This window comes from Wasmannia auropunctata, unplaced genomic scaffold (assembly GCF_000956235.1).
Source record: "Wasmannia auropunctata unplaced genomic scaffold, wasmannia.A_1.0 LD334169.1, whole genome shotgun sequence".
In the NCBI taxonomy this organism is placed as follows: domain Eukaryota; kingdom Metazoa; phylum Arthropoda; class Insecta; order Hymenoptera; family Formicidae; genus Wasmannia; species Wasmannia auropunctata.
In genome coordinates, this window is record NW_012028721.1 from 29,162 (window position 1) to 44,036 (window position 14,875).

The window sequence follows — 14,875 nt, forward strand, 5'->3', positions numbered from 1 at the left end:
GAGAGAGAGAGAGAGAGAGAGAGAGACAGAGACCCCGGGCTCCCGTATATCCACCTATACTATTAGCGTATCAAGTGCCGTGTAATCTCAAGTTAGAGCCCGGAGAGTATCCGGAGACTGCGTATACCCGAAGTTCATGAATTATTTAGCGCAGACTACCCCATCGCACGGCGTGAAATCCGTTTAAAGCTGTGCGGTTTGGACCTCATTATCATAATTATGATATTCACCGATTCGATTAAAGGTATGGATTAATTAAAGGTGCGAACTCGCCGTATTTCGCTTTCAATTGCGCGCTGCGCAATCCCGCTTGATGTACACCTTGATGGCATCTCTTCTGGCGGATTGCACGACTTCTCAAACGGAAAGCGTAATATTACTCTGTTTTCATTTCACCTAGAATCAACAGCAAAATGTTCTCACTGTTTTACATGTAAATTTATCTATTTATTACGATGGTAATTATATGGTAATTATAATAAACAAATTGCGAAAAATTATAGATCGTTTTTTTTATCGGAAAGATTTATCGAAGTAAATTAAAATTTTATGAAACGTTAACAACTAATTGTGCGAATTTAACGATAGAAAAATCAAGTTATACGTGTATAAATAGATCGTTTTTATTTTTTTGCTTCTTTTTTGTTTTCAGAGTATTCGCGTAATCGCCGGTACTGCAAAGAGACTTATGCATTCAGAGATTAAATATTAATCCACATTTGCGTGCGATTTAAACTGGCAGCACCTTATCTACGTGCAGTGCCGGGCCATGAAAGCGCAGACTTGTATAGGCTTTCGTGCAACCGTAGCGTTAATAAGTAACGTGACGTTCATACGATGGCGGTTAAGAATAACGCTGCTTCCTACCTCCGTTGGGGGAACAACGGGTTAATGTCTTCCCCGAGGCCCTCCCGCTATCATCCATTTCTAATAAATTCAGAAATAGATCCGTTTACGGATTCGCGAGCCGCGCGCGCACGCCGAGCACGTCTGACGCTTGCTTTACATATTTAACAAGCGGATTTACACTCGGGCTTTCGGACAAAGTCCAAATTCTGCCTCCCGAGACAAGCTCGATTAATTTTCCAAGCCCCGATCGTCCTTGATGCAGGCATCAGGCATCGAGGCAGCTTTTCGGACGGCGAGCCTCATAAACACTTCGTGCCTGGCAGACATTTGTCATACATAGGACAACGTTACGAAGCCCTATTACTAGCGGACTTTGCTTTGCAGATGCGGCAAGATTTGCATGCGACGGCGTAAAGGAAGTATGTTGGTTGCGAGAGGGGGAGGGGGAGGCCGAGGGACACGGAGGATCTCGTAAGCGGATGAATTTTAAAACAACTACCGCCGGACGAACTGCGTTGCTCGTCGCATATTTCGAACGAAAAAAATGTACGGACGGATTTACGCGGGACTCGTAAATTTTTGATGATTTCGATCTGAACTTCCGAGGCTTCTCGACTTCCTGGCATCCACCAAATCCGTGGGATTTTCGAAGAGTAGTTTCAAATTTAAATAAATATTGTTACGAGAATGCGTTTATGACAGCGAAAAGTTTCCGTAAAAAGTTGAATGACAAGTTCGGATAGTGTATATAGTTTTTTGCGTTCGCAGAATGTATATAGTTTTTTGCGTTCGCAGGTTTCAAAAATTTGCGCTCTGAAATACACACACACAAAAAAGAAAAGATATAAATTCATAACTTTTTCAATATTTGTGTTTCACGATCGAGTTTTATTAGTTGCACTATTTCTCTGTTCTCCGTTCAAAAATAAAATTTATTCAATCTCCTTTCATTTTGTACACCGAAAAGTTTGTAACTGAGCTTACACGTAGTGCCTAGAAAAAATTCGCAAGATTAGTTACATGTCTAAAAACGCTTTTACATTTTTTAACAAATTTTCACGAGCATTTTTTTTGTGTCAGCATGAATTTTTGAGATATACTGTCTATCAAATTTATATTTAGGAAAGAATACTTTGTAGAAAATAATGTTATGCAACAAATCTAGATGGTAGTTAGTCTCTGCACGCGCAACGGAGATTGCAACGACGACATGATAATTAATCAAAGAAACGATTGGGGTCAGATTCGCGTTACTCGCTCCCTATCGCGTCGTAGTCGACCCTCAATCTGAAACTGCAAAATTTTCTGGCGAAATAACAGCATCGTAAACTCGTGCCGTCCGCACATAATGTGGATTAATAAAAAATTAAGGCGTCACTCTAAAAATTATCGGGACGGTCTTTAGGGGAATGCGTGGACGGAGTTTTAAATATTTGATAATGTGATTACAGTGGCAGCAAAGTATAAATGGAATCTACGAGGTGGGATACGCGATATCCTTGGTGGCGCTACTGCTTTCCTTAGGAATTCTCACGTACTTCCGGTAAGTTACAAATTTATCGACGTTGTTATTATCTTTGCAGCCTCAACAGGATATTAAAATTTGTATGCGCCAGAGTACGTTAATGCAAAAACTTTGAGAATTACTTTCGGAGGTATGCCGCGCTTGAGATACGTCTAAATTAGATCGCTTAAGAGAGAAGGTATAATAACTTTTTTAATTTAATAATAGAACTCGCGGTTTTACCATAAAGGCCTTTTAAAAATCTCAAAAGATAAAAGGCGAAAAGTAGACATATTATATATGTTTGAGATTATTAAAAGCTCTTAATTTAATTGTATTTCTAGAAAAATTAAAATATTATTTAAATGTTATTATTTATTATATATATTATAGAGATACTTGAATTTAAATAATGTCCATTTCTGTCAATGTAGAGTAACTTCGATCTTGGTTTAACTTTACTTTTCATTTTTCTCCAGGAATTTTCTAAAATTTAAAATCAGATAAACAGTACATGTTAACCGATATTAAAGTTAATTCTACATTGGTAGAAATGGACATGAGAGATTTAGACGTTTCATATCTGACAAGTAAGCTTTACCGTTGAAGGTACCGTAGACTATTCACTCTATTCGAGATATTCGAGATATCAAACTAGTTCAGCTTAAATGACGGTTCAATCTAGATGGATGTCACTTACGTACAATTGTTCGGTGAACTTTTAGATCTTTCTTTACGGCTCTGTAACATGAAATTAGAACTCCTTGAAAAGACTTCAGAGAAGTGCAATTGAAGAGAACTTTCTTGTTTCTTTACACGCAGATCTCTCAGATGCGCACGGATTACGCTGCATATGAATCTATTCACCTCCTTCGCGTTCAACAATGCTTTGTGGCTGATCTGGTACAGGTTCATAGTAGGAAACACGGATGTAGTGCTTAATAATGGCGTACGTATTAAGAATATAAATATAGAAGTATAATAGAAGCTCATAAAAGGAAGACATGCATGAAAGATATGACGAAAATATATAAGAAGCTTTATTTATAATTCAAGATGCTATTTAAAACAGCGGAAATAGCATTTATATTACCATTAAAAACTTTAAAACTAGTTCCTTTTTAAGCGGTTTAGCTATACGTTTCAAAAAGTTAAAGAATATACGTTTACTATTGATACAATTGAAATCGTATCAATCGCAATTTATGAAAATGTCAAAAAATCGTTTATTCTGATGAAAAGTAAATGTCTGTTTAAAATAAATTGAATAGAGTAAAATTAATCAGACTAATTATGATACGAAGTTAAATGCGGGGAACATTTTTCAGTGATAAAACACATTGGTGTTGATTGCAAAATTTTAAAAAACGACAATTTATATTTGATTATACAGAATTGTTAAAAAATATGAGGATTAGCATCACCGTCACAGGAAATGTTGTGTCGTATTATACTTATATGCCTAATGGTATACAATTACACTAATAGTTCGCAAGCGAATACGACTTGACTGACTTTGAAGAGGCGTTCATGAACTTTGCAGATGCTATGTCGCGTACTGCACGTAGTCCTTCATTACTTTCTATTAACGAACTACGCTTGGATGCTCTGCGAAGGCTTCTACCTGCACACGTTGCTAGTGAGCGCATTCACTAGCGAGCATAAATTAGTGAATTGGCTGATGGGACTCGGGTGGCCGGTGCCAGCTGTAATCGTCACCCTGTACACGGCGTTACGTGCATCGAGCGACGACCTCCAAGACACCGAGCAGTAAGTAATAATTTGTGACAGTGATCGCAGCACTTGCAAAACGAAATTAACACCGCCCCGCAACATTAAAAGAAGCTTTTCTTGCGCAAAATAAATAAAGAGAAATAAAAATCTGATAGACGATTGAGTCTCAAAGTAGATTAAAAAAGCTTTTATCGTACATAATATAGGGCAAAAGAAATAAAGTTACCATCGCTCTTTCCTATTTTGTTTTATGACATTAAAATGGAACTGGTTAATGCAATATCGTATTTATTAATTTATCGAATTAAAGTTGAAACCTCCACTTCTGTATTGTGTTCCCTTGTAGATTTAATCGAGTACCGTGTGTCGGGGGAAGAAACTAAATAACACATGTGATCTGACAATTGATTAATGTATCTTTTATTAGTTTCACTTGAGTTCCGCGTTTTATGAGGGACAGCGCTAAACGTCTCTCACTACGAAAGCGCTGAAGAAATAAAATAGGCTTCACATATCAACAAACAAATTTTATATGTCTGACAAATAATTAAAAGTGCATTAGATATATTTAGGGTGCGGATGTTCGGGCACGCGATGCCGGGCCGGGGCGCGCGCCAAGAACCGCTGCGTGCGAGTTAGTCGGATGCTCGTTGAAATGAGATAACAACATTTCTCGAGGAAACTTGTAGCCCGATCTATCCGAATATGATATCTGATGATATCTATCTCGGCTGGCGCGCGGTCTACTCAATGTAAATAAAGCGCGGAAATTTTTTTCTGTATTTTTCTCATTGATTCGAGATTGCGTGAGAACGCTTTTCTTCAAAATGCAATGAAATCTTTAGAAGAAAAATTGGCTTCAATTGAAATTGACAAAAATATTTATAATTAGTAAAACTGAGCTTCGAGCCTCCCCATTCCCCAAGAAGTGTTGCCATCTCATTTCAGCGAGTATCCGATTAACTCGTGTGCGCAGCGGTTTTTCGCGCGCGCCCCGAGATCGTGCCCGAACATCCGCACCCTAGATATAATCAATAATGTATTAGAAATATTAAATACGTTTGCGACGGATTTTGAATCATGATCCCTTGTTAAATTGTGGCTCTGTACAATTTCGTCAAAAATTAAATGTTACAATTTCGTCAAAAATAACTGAAACTAAAAAAAAAACAGAATCTCCAAACATTTCTTTAACTGGTGGGCACATATAGGCGCGCGTAAAAATATTATACGAATTGAAAAAACGCTCGTTTTTGAATCCATATAATATTAATGGTGTTTCCGATAAATGACTACGGGAATTGTACGAGTCTATCTAATTGAAGTGTTTGGGATTCGTTGAGGGAGACTATTGACCTGTGGCACCGACCGACCGCGGAAAGGGGGGTGCCGGTCTACACTAATTTCTCAGCAAGAACAGCATGCGGTCACTTGCGTACGTGATGGTAAAATTAGGTATGTGTCCACCACGATGAAGTGACGGCGGCTAAATGTGCCGTGGTACAAGATCGAAACCACGGTGCGACAATCACATTACCGTTCCATTATATACGACAGCTCAACTGAAAACTGTCGATATAACATGCTGAGAAATCGGTGTGCTTGTGTAAACAAAGTAGTAATTTCCTCCTGCATTTCCAAGGCAGCATCGAGTGTAATTCGGGTAAAACGTTTTAGCGGTTTAACGCAAACAATTGCGTTAAAATAACATGGTGTGATAGATTACAGTATTTTATTTTATATATTTTATTTCTTGACAAGAGGTTTTTTTATTAAACGTGATAAAATCATAAAAAAAAATCATATGTATATTTGAAGAGGCGTAAGTTCATGTTTTGTTAGACTGTGAATCACGTAAGAAAACAGTGCCGGAAGATCCCTTTTTTCCTTATCATTCCCTTTCTAAATCGCGCATTCGACCTTTTTTATACGAAACCTTTTTATAGCCGACGATAGGAGGATCACCTTACATAACTTACCACGGAAACCTTTTTTCTCGAAAAAAGAATTCCATGTAGTAGTGTAATATTCCTTACGCCGTGAATGACACCGGTCGTTTAAAATATGAATTTGTATATGGTGGGCGACCGCTATAAGGGATAATAGGGAAAATGATAGGAATATGAAATAAGGCAGAAATATTGTCATATCCGTCAAGATCAACAATGTAATGGCTATTTTATATCCTTGCTTTCTTTCTCTACTTTTTAGAAAATTTCTCGGAAGAATTTGTTTTTTTTTTTTTACAAAACTTTGTACGGTATCTGTATAAATTTTCCGATAGTACGCTATTCTTCCGCATCATGATTTAAAACGATTAAATAGGATTTCGATTAATCCACTTTTACCACCGTAACTTTTTGAGTTTTCAAAGTTTGATGCGATCAGAAATTTAAGGTCTAATAAAACATAGCGTTACTTAGCCTTCTTCCTACGCTATAAGTATACTCGAGAAAATCCCCGAGAATGAATCAGCGCTTTGAGCACCCTCGTTACTTTACTAAAAGCGAGGTCTCGGCCACAAAAAAAAAACCATTGTTGGTCTATCTTTTTCAGGGGGGAGGAAAGGGGGAAACAATTCACCGTGAACAGCACGCGTTTTGCATCGATTTTTTTTTATTTCGTCCGCATCGCAACTTCCTAACGCGCGTGGGTACTTTACCTTGCCGGAAGGCTTACCGCAACGCGAATTTTACACGAAAATACGGACAATATAAAGGCCAGAGTACGTTGTGCAATTATTAAAGGGGCAAAACTTGATGAACACGCATAGTGCAATTCTGACCGTGGAATGCCACGGTCTATCGCGCCGTAGTGCAATATGAGGCATCTGTTACACCTGTATGTCGCTCAACTTTCACGGAGTTCAAAGGTTAAAAGCGACACGTTAAAATTTTAAGCGCATAACCGCGTTAGATAATTGCGGCGCAACATCTCACAGACATTGTTTCAATCATATTATTTACAGAAACTAATGATCTCACACAAACCTTAGATGTATATTTTGTATAACTTAATCGAATGTATGTTTTAGTACATGTTTTATTGTTTTATTTAGAGCTCAGAAATATTGAAGTAATTAATTTCTACATTTGAATAACATTGTGTCGATTTCGATTTTGTGTCTCTCGATACGCTGCATGTTAAAATGACTTTTCATGATACTCATTGTTAATATGACAGCTACTGTTACCGGTTAATTAAAATTATTATTCGATAGAAATATCAAAATTCGCATGTTTGAAGAGTATTCTGCGCGGCGCACGCCTTAATAATAAAATAACATGAGGATACTCAATCTTTGCGCCAGATGGTGCACCGGAAACGCATCCGCTCCGCGGATATGTATATATACAAATAGATTTACGAGTGACGCAGATTGAAACATATCAGAACATTGATGAAATAAACGGCCCGATTAACGAGCCACATCGACGCTCTACGTTATAAAGCATCGGGTCGATAAAAACAACTTTCATATTGAAAGCAAATTATCGAGTCGATTGTTATTGTGCAGATACGGAAATTCTACGGAACGTTGACGAAAACATGTCACGATAACAGTAATTTTTTTTTAAGGTATACAAAACTTGTTATGTTAAATAAAAAATAATATGCGCGATGACTAATAATCGACGAGCTCGTTGAGCTCGATCAAAATCATCCATTTAAAAGATTCTCTCTCGTGAGACTCAAATTTCGACAAAAGTAATGACTGTCCGCTATTAACTCCGATTACATTTGTCGTATAATATATATAATATAAAAGTGATATATATTGTTACCGCGAAGGGAGGAGGTTTTACTTTTAGATTTTGGTCTTAGAACTTTCTCGTGATTGTTTTACACAAGATTCGACGTCAGCATCCGCTACACTTCAGCTTATCCATCTATTTTCGTCGATATATTTCCACGGTACACTCCCGCTATCACGTGAGATAAATGTTTTATAACCGGCCGGCGCGCTGAGGCAATATCTAACAAGAGCGCGCGCGATCCTCCAATCTGTTATGTATCTTTCTCTGCCTTCCGTATTTATTACTGGAAGCTATCCCCTTGACATTTTTCATCGTCTTCCTCTCTATCAGGTTTGTTAGAATAGGGTTTTATATTAAGCGTCTTCTATACACGAATTGTGTATATACTTAGGCGCACACAAGAATCGAGGTGTATCGATCGTGCGACGGAACGCCTCGCGCGAACGCTCTCTCCTTCGTTACTTCCTGTCTCCTTATTAATAAAAATGTCAAATATACATGTTTGCATCTGATGAATACACGTATTTCAACGTTAACGAAGGTAACTCTCAAAGGGAACGACATTCCCGCACAAAGCCTCAGCGAGAGCGGAAACAGGATACGTTGAATGTATATCTTGTAATAAACATTTCATTAATTTTCTTGATAGCAGAAGACGCGCGCCTCCGCGGTACTCAACTTTCCCTTTTAGAAAGAAAATTTTAGAAAGAACTGGCGCTCATAATTTATTACAACGCGTACTTCATTAAAATTCAGAGTATCACTTTTCATGCCTTTTTATACGTACAGCTCTGGTAATTAAAGACAAGCACTACTCGCAAAGTGGACAGAATTACGCGTCAGCCGGTAACCGAATTTAATGATTAATACAGTTGATTGCGTTAATTATATAAGTGACGAGTAAACAACGAATTGAAAATGACGAGTAAACGGCGAATTGAAAATGACTGTTATTGAATATTAGGTGCTGGATGAATGAGGGCAACTACATGAACGCGCTGGTTTATCCCGTATGCGTTTCCACTCTGCTGAATCTGCTCTTCCTATTTAATATCGTGCGAGTCCTCCTCATGAAGTTACGTGCCGGTCCCGCCATTGGAACGCGCCCTTCACGATCTATGCTGCAAGCTTTCAGGTAGTTGAATTTTTCACTTTCTGTACGCTACCGTTCACGTCAAATTCTACATTGACATGACGGCGCGAAAAAAGAACGTAACAAAGAGCGTAACGAACGTATCCTTCCGACTACGAGAGATTTACGAGCGTGTACGGTGCAATTTTTTTAATCACGATAAGTTATACGCAATTATTTTGACAAACACTCGTCAACTTCCTCTCAACGCGATACTATCCGATAATTGCATCAGCGTGTTTTTCTTTTTCGTCATTACGGAAAGAAACGTCGCTTTACTAATTTTAGTTAAATGCAAGTAGTTGAAATTATGATTGCTGATAATTTATAATTACGAAAGAGTACTAATAATTTATATACTTTAATTTATTATACTTTCGAGTACTAATAATAATAAATTATTCGCAATACTTGCAATTTATGACGACATTTGATATCTTGTTGTCCAGGGCCACGTTACTTTTAGTGCCTCTCCTAGGCCTTCACTATTTGGTAATTCCGTTCCGGCCGCCGAAGGATCATCCCTGGGAGCACTTTTACGAGGTCCTCTCCGCAATCACAGCTTCTTTCCAGGTCGGTGCTGTTTACACTTTTGCGTAATGCTTTACAATTAAGAGCGAAATAAACAAGTGTATTATTATATACAGCCGTGTAACGAATGTGTCTATAAATCATATTGCATTATGACACGTGTTTCGAACAGACATCAAATCAGATTGCAAAGCTTCGTGCATCGGAAAGCTTCGCGCATTTAATATATACGCACTCAAATTGCAGCCTACTCTTTCATATACATTTCATAACACATCCGTCAAATTAATTTTTATTATGTTATGCGGATATTCTTCCGTACAACGTGTAAAATGTATCACGATGCAAACAAATAAATTAACAAAGTGAATTTTACCTGTCGCGCCAATTGAGAGATGTTGAAATACGTATAGTATTACAAATATGATCAATCTGATCGTGTAACTGGAGTGCTCTCTCTACAGAGATGAAAGAGGATTTTAATCTTTCTTGAAAATCGCCAGTCTCAAAATCAAATTGTATCGAATTGTAGTTAGAAACAAACGTGTACATATATCCTTTGTGAAACATGACGCAGTCATTTGTTTTTTTAACGGAGAACCATCAGGTTCCCCGTTTAGCTGGAGATGACTTTTTGTACGGATGGAAAAAAACACAGGAAGCTGTGTGTAACGGAGTATCCGGATGCTATCACAATTTAAATTTCAACAACGATGAATACTTTATCAATATTTGTATTTTTTCTCATAAACAGAGCGAGAGAGAGAGAGAGAGAGAGAGAGACATCCTTCTAGATTCTCGTCCGAAGCAACACAAGTATCGAGCAATCAAATTTTGTGCGAAATTGCGCTTTCACGCACGACACTGCCCGACGTGACTGCATTGTTATATAATCGCTTTATATCGTATAAAATCGATGGAATCGCTATTTAATTGAACGATTCTGTCGAGTGAACCAGTTATCTTGGTATTTGAAAGCCGTCGGTAACCGTTTTATATCTGAAAAATACGGTTGTTAGAATGCACATACGCGCATCTTAACAATGTCGCGTGCAGCGAGAAACATTGCAAAAAGTGGTTTATCGATTAACTCTGCAATCCCTTTACATTTATTCGTTATCCTATACACATATAAAAACGATTTGAAATAAAAGTAAAATATAAGGAAATTTATATAGGAAACGCGGCGCGAATATAAGTTCTTCTAATACATAAGTATCTATGTAGTCACAAACGTCAATTTAAGTACGATATTTTTAATTTAATTGACATTTATAATCTTGTTATTAAGTTATTAAAATATTAATATATAAAATTTTTTGTGGTAATTTTTTTACATAATATTGTGCTACTTTTCTGAAATATTCACCTTGTTTTAAATTAATACAAAATTTGAATGACATGACGGGAGATGTGAAATATATTAAATTTTACACAAATTTTGCCAATTGTACGGGATAAATGTGCAACTCTCCGTATACAACAATAACGTAGAGCGCAGTGAGGGAAGGGAATAAAATTTCACAGCTCATTGACGATACGATTAAATTTGTGAGTTAATCGGAAAACCCCGTATCTCATGCGGAAGAAATTGTAATAAAGTTGACGGGAATTTTCTTCGGGAACGTTTCCGCGATAGCTCGATATCGAGGTAAAATGTAATTTCTCTCTTCCAGGGTCTCTGTGTGGCTGTGCTTTTCTGCTTTTGCAACGGCGAGGTAAGTTTCCTATGACTGCGGAAACGGCCGTTTCTGCCTTCGGAGTAACTTTCGTACTATGTAATGATATTTTCCCTTGTGTGTGTCGCGCAGGTAATAGCGCAATTCAAGAGAAAGTGGGATGGCAGCGCCTTTTTGCGAAAACGAGCCAATTCCTGCACGGCCACAACAGTCTCGGTATGCAATATTGACGAAAAGTACAGGGTTCTTGCGATTAAATCGATTTAAACGACGCCTAACGCTTACCACGTCTACGACACCCTTCGTCGAGAAATAAGACTCGAGCCGAAGAACCAGGTGGATTACGGAAAAGCGACGGGTTACCCGTTTCGTGGAATTGAATTTCTTATCTCCGAAATCGTGAATTTAATTCAGTGGCCTTTGAAATCTTCCTGTTTCCCTCTTGTTATCAGCATACCTTGCCCGCATTACTTTGCATTCCCCGCAAAGCGATTAGATTAGTAATCTCTTCAATTCTTTCGGGGCGATAAAATATAATATATAACTACGTCAGAATTTCTCTTGACATTTAATTGACGTTAATGCTAACAATCTGCCTATTTAAGCACACGATATAAATGAAAAATGAATACGAGACACGCGAAAATGTTTGCTTTTTATTTTGGTTTCAAGCATCGTCGAAGGGGATCGTAAATTTCCGCGAGGTTTGCGCGACGCTGTTTTAATATATACCATGAAAGAAAAAAGTTCATTATTATATATTTTACAATCCTTATGAAAAATTGAAATTATATTTAATTTTAAACGGAAGAAAAGAGTTAAATCATTTCAAAAACATCCGTGACTCTGGCGATTCGGAATTTATAAGCAGAGAATACGCGAATTTCTAACAATTCCTCTCAATCCACCGATTCTTCGGTCGCGAGTGCAGAATTTCGTGGACCATTATTTTGAGTGCACGGTAGTAATCTAAAAAAAAAAAATCCTACAACGTAACTACTCGACGTTACCCTGATGGGAGATAGCGATGGAGATCACCCTTGCGATTTTAATGAGAATTTGCGCGCTTGACGCACGAGAGAGAGAAACATTTCTCCCCGATTGGAAATTCCCGTATGCACGACTCGTCAATGGTGCGATGCGGACTAACACACACGACTCGGTCCGTCTCCTGATGCCAAACTAAAATTCACCCGCGTACTAACCCACACGCATATATACTAACCACGTGGAGTGCAAGCCGTTCTAATGGGGTGACGCCGCAACCGGACCACTAATCATGTGCCGTCGACGGGTGGGGAAGAAAAAAAGAGAGAGAGAGAGAGAATGAAAAATAGGGGAGGAAAAAAAAAAGGGAGAAAGAAGCATATATATGATATATATATGATTCGTCCGTATCGTGCCAGTGACAGCAGCGTGCCCGAGTCGAGTCCATTATGGAACGTTGACTGTTTCAGTTTATCCGCTCGACCGCAGGTCCGATGGCGGGAGAGGAGAAGGTGTGACTATCAGCCGGCAGCGTCGGCGGTGCCGAGGGACGACGACTGCAATAAGCGATTGGCGAGCGAGGACCAACAACTGCAGCTGCCGCAGCAGACCGTGCAGGTGATCGCCGCGGGCCGGCCGGGCAATTACGGCAACAACAACCACACGCGGGTACTCATCAAACGCGGCGGCGTCGGCGGTGGTGGCGGCGGCGGCGGCGGCGGCGGCGGTGGCGGCGGCGGCGACGGCGACGATTCCTCCCACGACGAGTGCGATCAGACGCAGTGTTGATGACCGGAATCGACCGGATCGACATCGGGGATGATCGCGCTCCATGGGACCACATAGAAGATCACACACCCACCCACACAGAGCACGCATACACACACACACTGTCCTCCCATCCTGAAACCGGCCTCTTTTGCGAGTTAGACAACAAATCGGAGCTTATTGATTCGTGGTTCAATCGAATGTGCCGTTACGAGTTGGTAAATGGTAAACTATTGCAGAGAGATCGAAAGATCTATTGTAAATATCTTATTTTCTATGTGTAATATAATCAGAAAAATTCTTCCTTTGTTTTTTATAACATACGTACGATTCTCTTTGACATTATAGAAGGAAAAATAGTGCAACGGAACGATTTAAATTCGCATCGAGTATTCGCATGTGAATCCTTTTATTTATTTATTTATTTTTTAACGAAAAAGGTACGACCCGCATCGCTACTCCGCTCCACCGCTCAATATTAAACGGAGCTAGAAAGAGGGATGCGATCACAGATGTTTTATGATACACCTGCATGGGATATGGAGTTCTGAGAAATTTGCCAAGGCCCGAGCTCTTAAGCTCGAGGATTTATTTTTTTAATGGAAAAATTAACGATATATCGCGAAGATAGGATAATGATTTTAAGAGATCTGATTTTTATTACGCAACGAGAATATCATCCCTCTTTTGAAAACTGAATGGAAATGTCCATGTTTACAATTTATTAATTTGATGAGGAGGAAAAATCATATCAACGATCGTCTGTCGTTTTTATACTAACGAGTAATTTGCTATTATTTGTTCGTGTTTAAAGGTGATCTGTTAGCGCGTTAGTGTTTCTTGCCAATCGTTTCGCACTAAATGTGAATAACGCAATCTTGTTTATATATATATTTTAACATCTACGTGACGTATTACATAGATATATCGATCGACTGTATGCTGATATTCATTGTCCACGACACAATCGTAAGAAAAGGAGTCTGTAATTAGAATAAATGTTGATACGATGCATACTAGTCTTAACTGTATCATGTAGAGAGTAGATCGCATAACTGTAATAAAGAAATCATGGGTAGGGCGAATTAATTTTGGCGGATTTTTGAGAATGAGTTAATGGATTCGTAGGAAGCTTAAAAGAGGAGCTCACCCAAAGCAAATGCGAAAGAATTTCGAGAATTTTCAGGAATCTCAACGAATCTCCCTAAATTTAGGTATACTTGAAATTGAAATACATACGTTTAACGTTTAGGATGTTCTCTTTGGGAACTTTCAACTTTTTCTTCGATATAGAACACAAGACGACAATGGCCAAAGTATTTCTTATTTTCTTCGTACATGATCGTAATATATCGTATAATTGTTTTGTTACATGTGTATATATATTACATATATAAAAATTCTGTGTATGTGTCGATTGTAAGTAATCCTATATAAAAAGTAAAATGTGAATATATTATATATGTACAATAACGTGTGCAATGTCGATGCTTGCAAGAAATTCGTATTTCCGCAAGCGGAATGAATCTCGAAGAGAAAAATGTTTAGAAAATTTAATATATTTTGCGAAAGGATACAAATAAATGAACTAATCCTGATTTAACTGATTATTTTCTCGAGTATCACCATTTCTTGCACGAAGATTAGAATATATAATAAGTAAAGGTAAGATTAACCCTAGGTCACTGGGTACAACGTACTCGGTGCGATTTAGTCATTTCTGAAATTACATTTATCTAAATTTGAGCCATTGCTTGAATATGATACTAAAATATTTTTTTATTTTATTCTCGTCTATCTGTCTTTGTCAGACTGAGGTATCGCTTTCACACGTGTTGAGCTAAAAAATGTGCCTTCAATTCAGAAATACAGCGTGACAGAGTTACAAACCCCGATGTGGCGGGGAAGGTGGCCAAAAATAACAATGGTGACC

At 38.3% G+C, this 14,875-nt stretch overlaps 1 protein-coding gene across 1 annotated transcript in view; it reads left to right on the forward strand.

The window, feature by feature from the left end:
* Nucleotides 1-11,913, forward strand: part of LOC105459696 (calcitonin gene-related peptide type 1 receptor) — an 18,032-nt gene extending 6,119 nt beyond the window's left edge. Inside the window, exons 2-8 of the mRNA XM_011705929.1 lie at nucleotides 2,301-2,392; nucleotides 3,176-3,302; nucleotides 3,897-4,123; nucleotides 8,810-8,980; nucleotides 9,427-9,550; nucleotides 11,185-11,226; nucleotides 11,320-11,913. Of these exons, the coding sequence (XP_011704231.1) occupies nucleotides 2,301-2,392; nucleotides 3,176-3,302; nucleotides 3,897-4,123; nucleotides 8,810-8,980; nucleotides 9,427-9,550; nucleotides 11,185-11,226; nucleotides 11,320-11,454 (918 nt within the window). The 3' untranslated portion in view covers nucleotides 11,455-11,913. The remainder of the gene's footprint in view (nucleotides 1-2,300; nucleotides 2,393-3,175; nucleotides 3,303-3,896; nucleotides 4,124-8,809; nucleotides 8,981-9,426; nucleotides 9,551-11,184; nucleotides 11,227-11,319) is intronic.
* The last annotated feature ends 2,962 nt before the right edge of the window (nucleotides 11,914-14,875 follow it).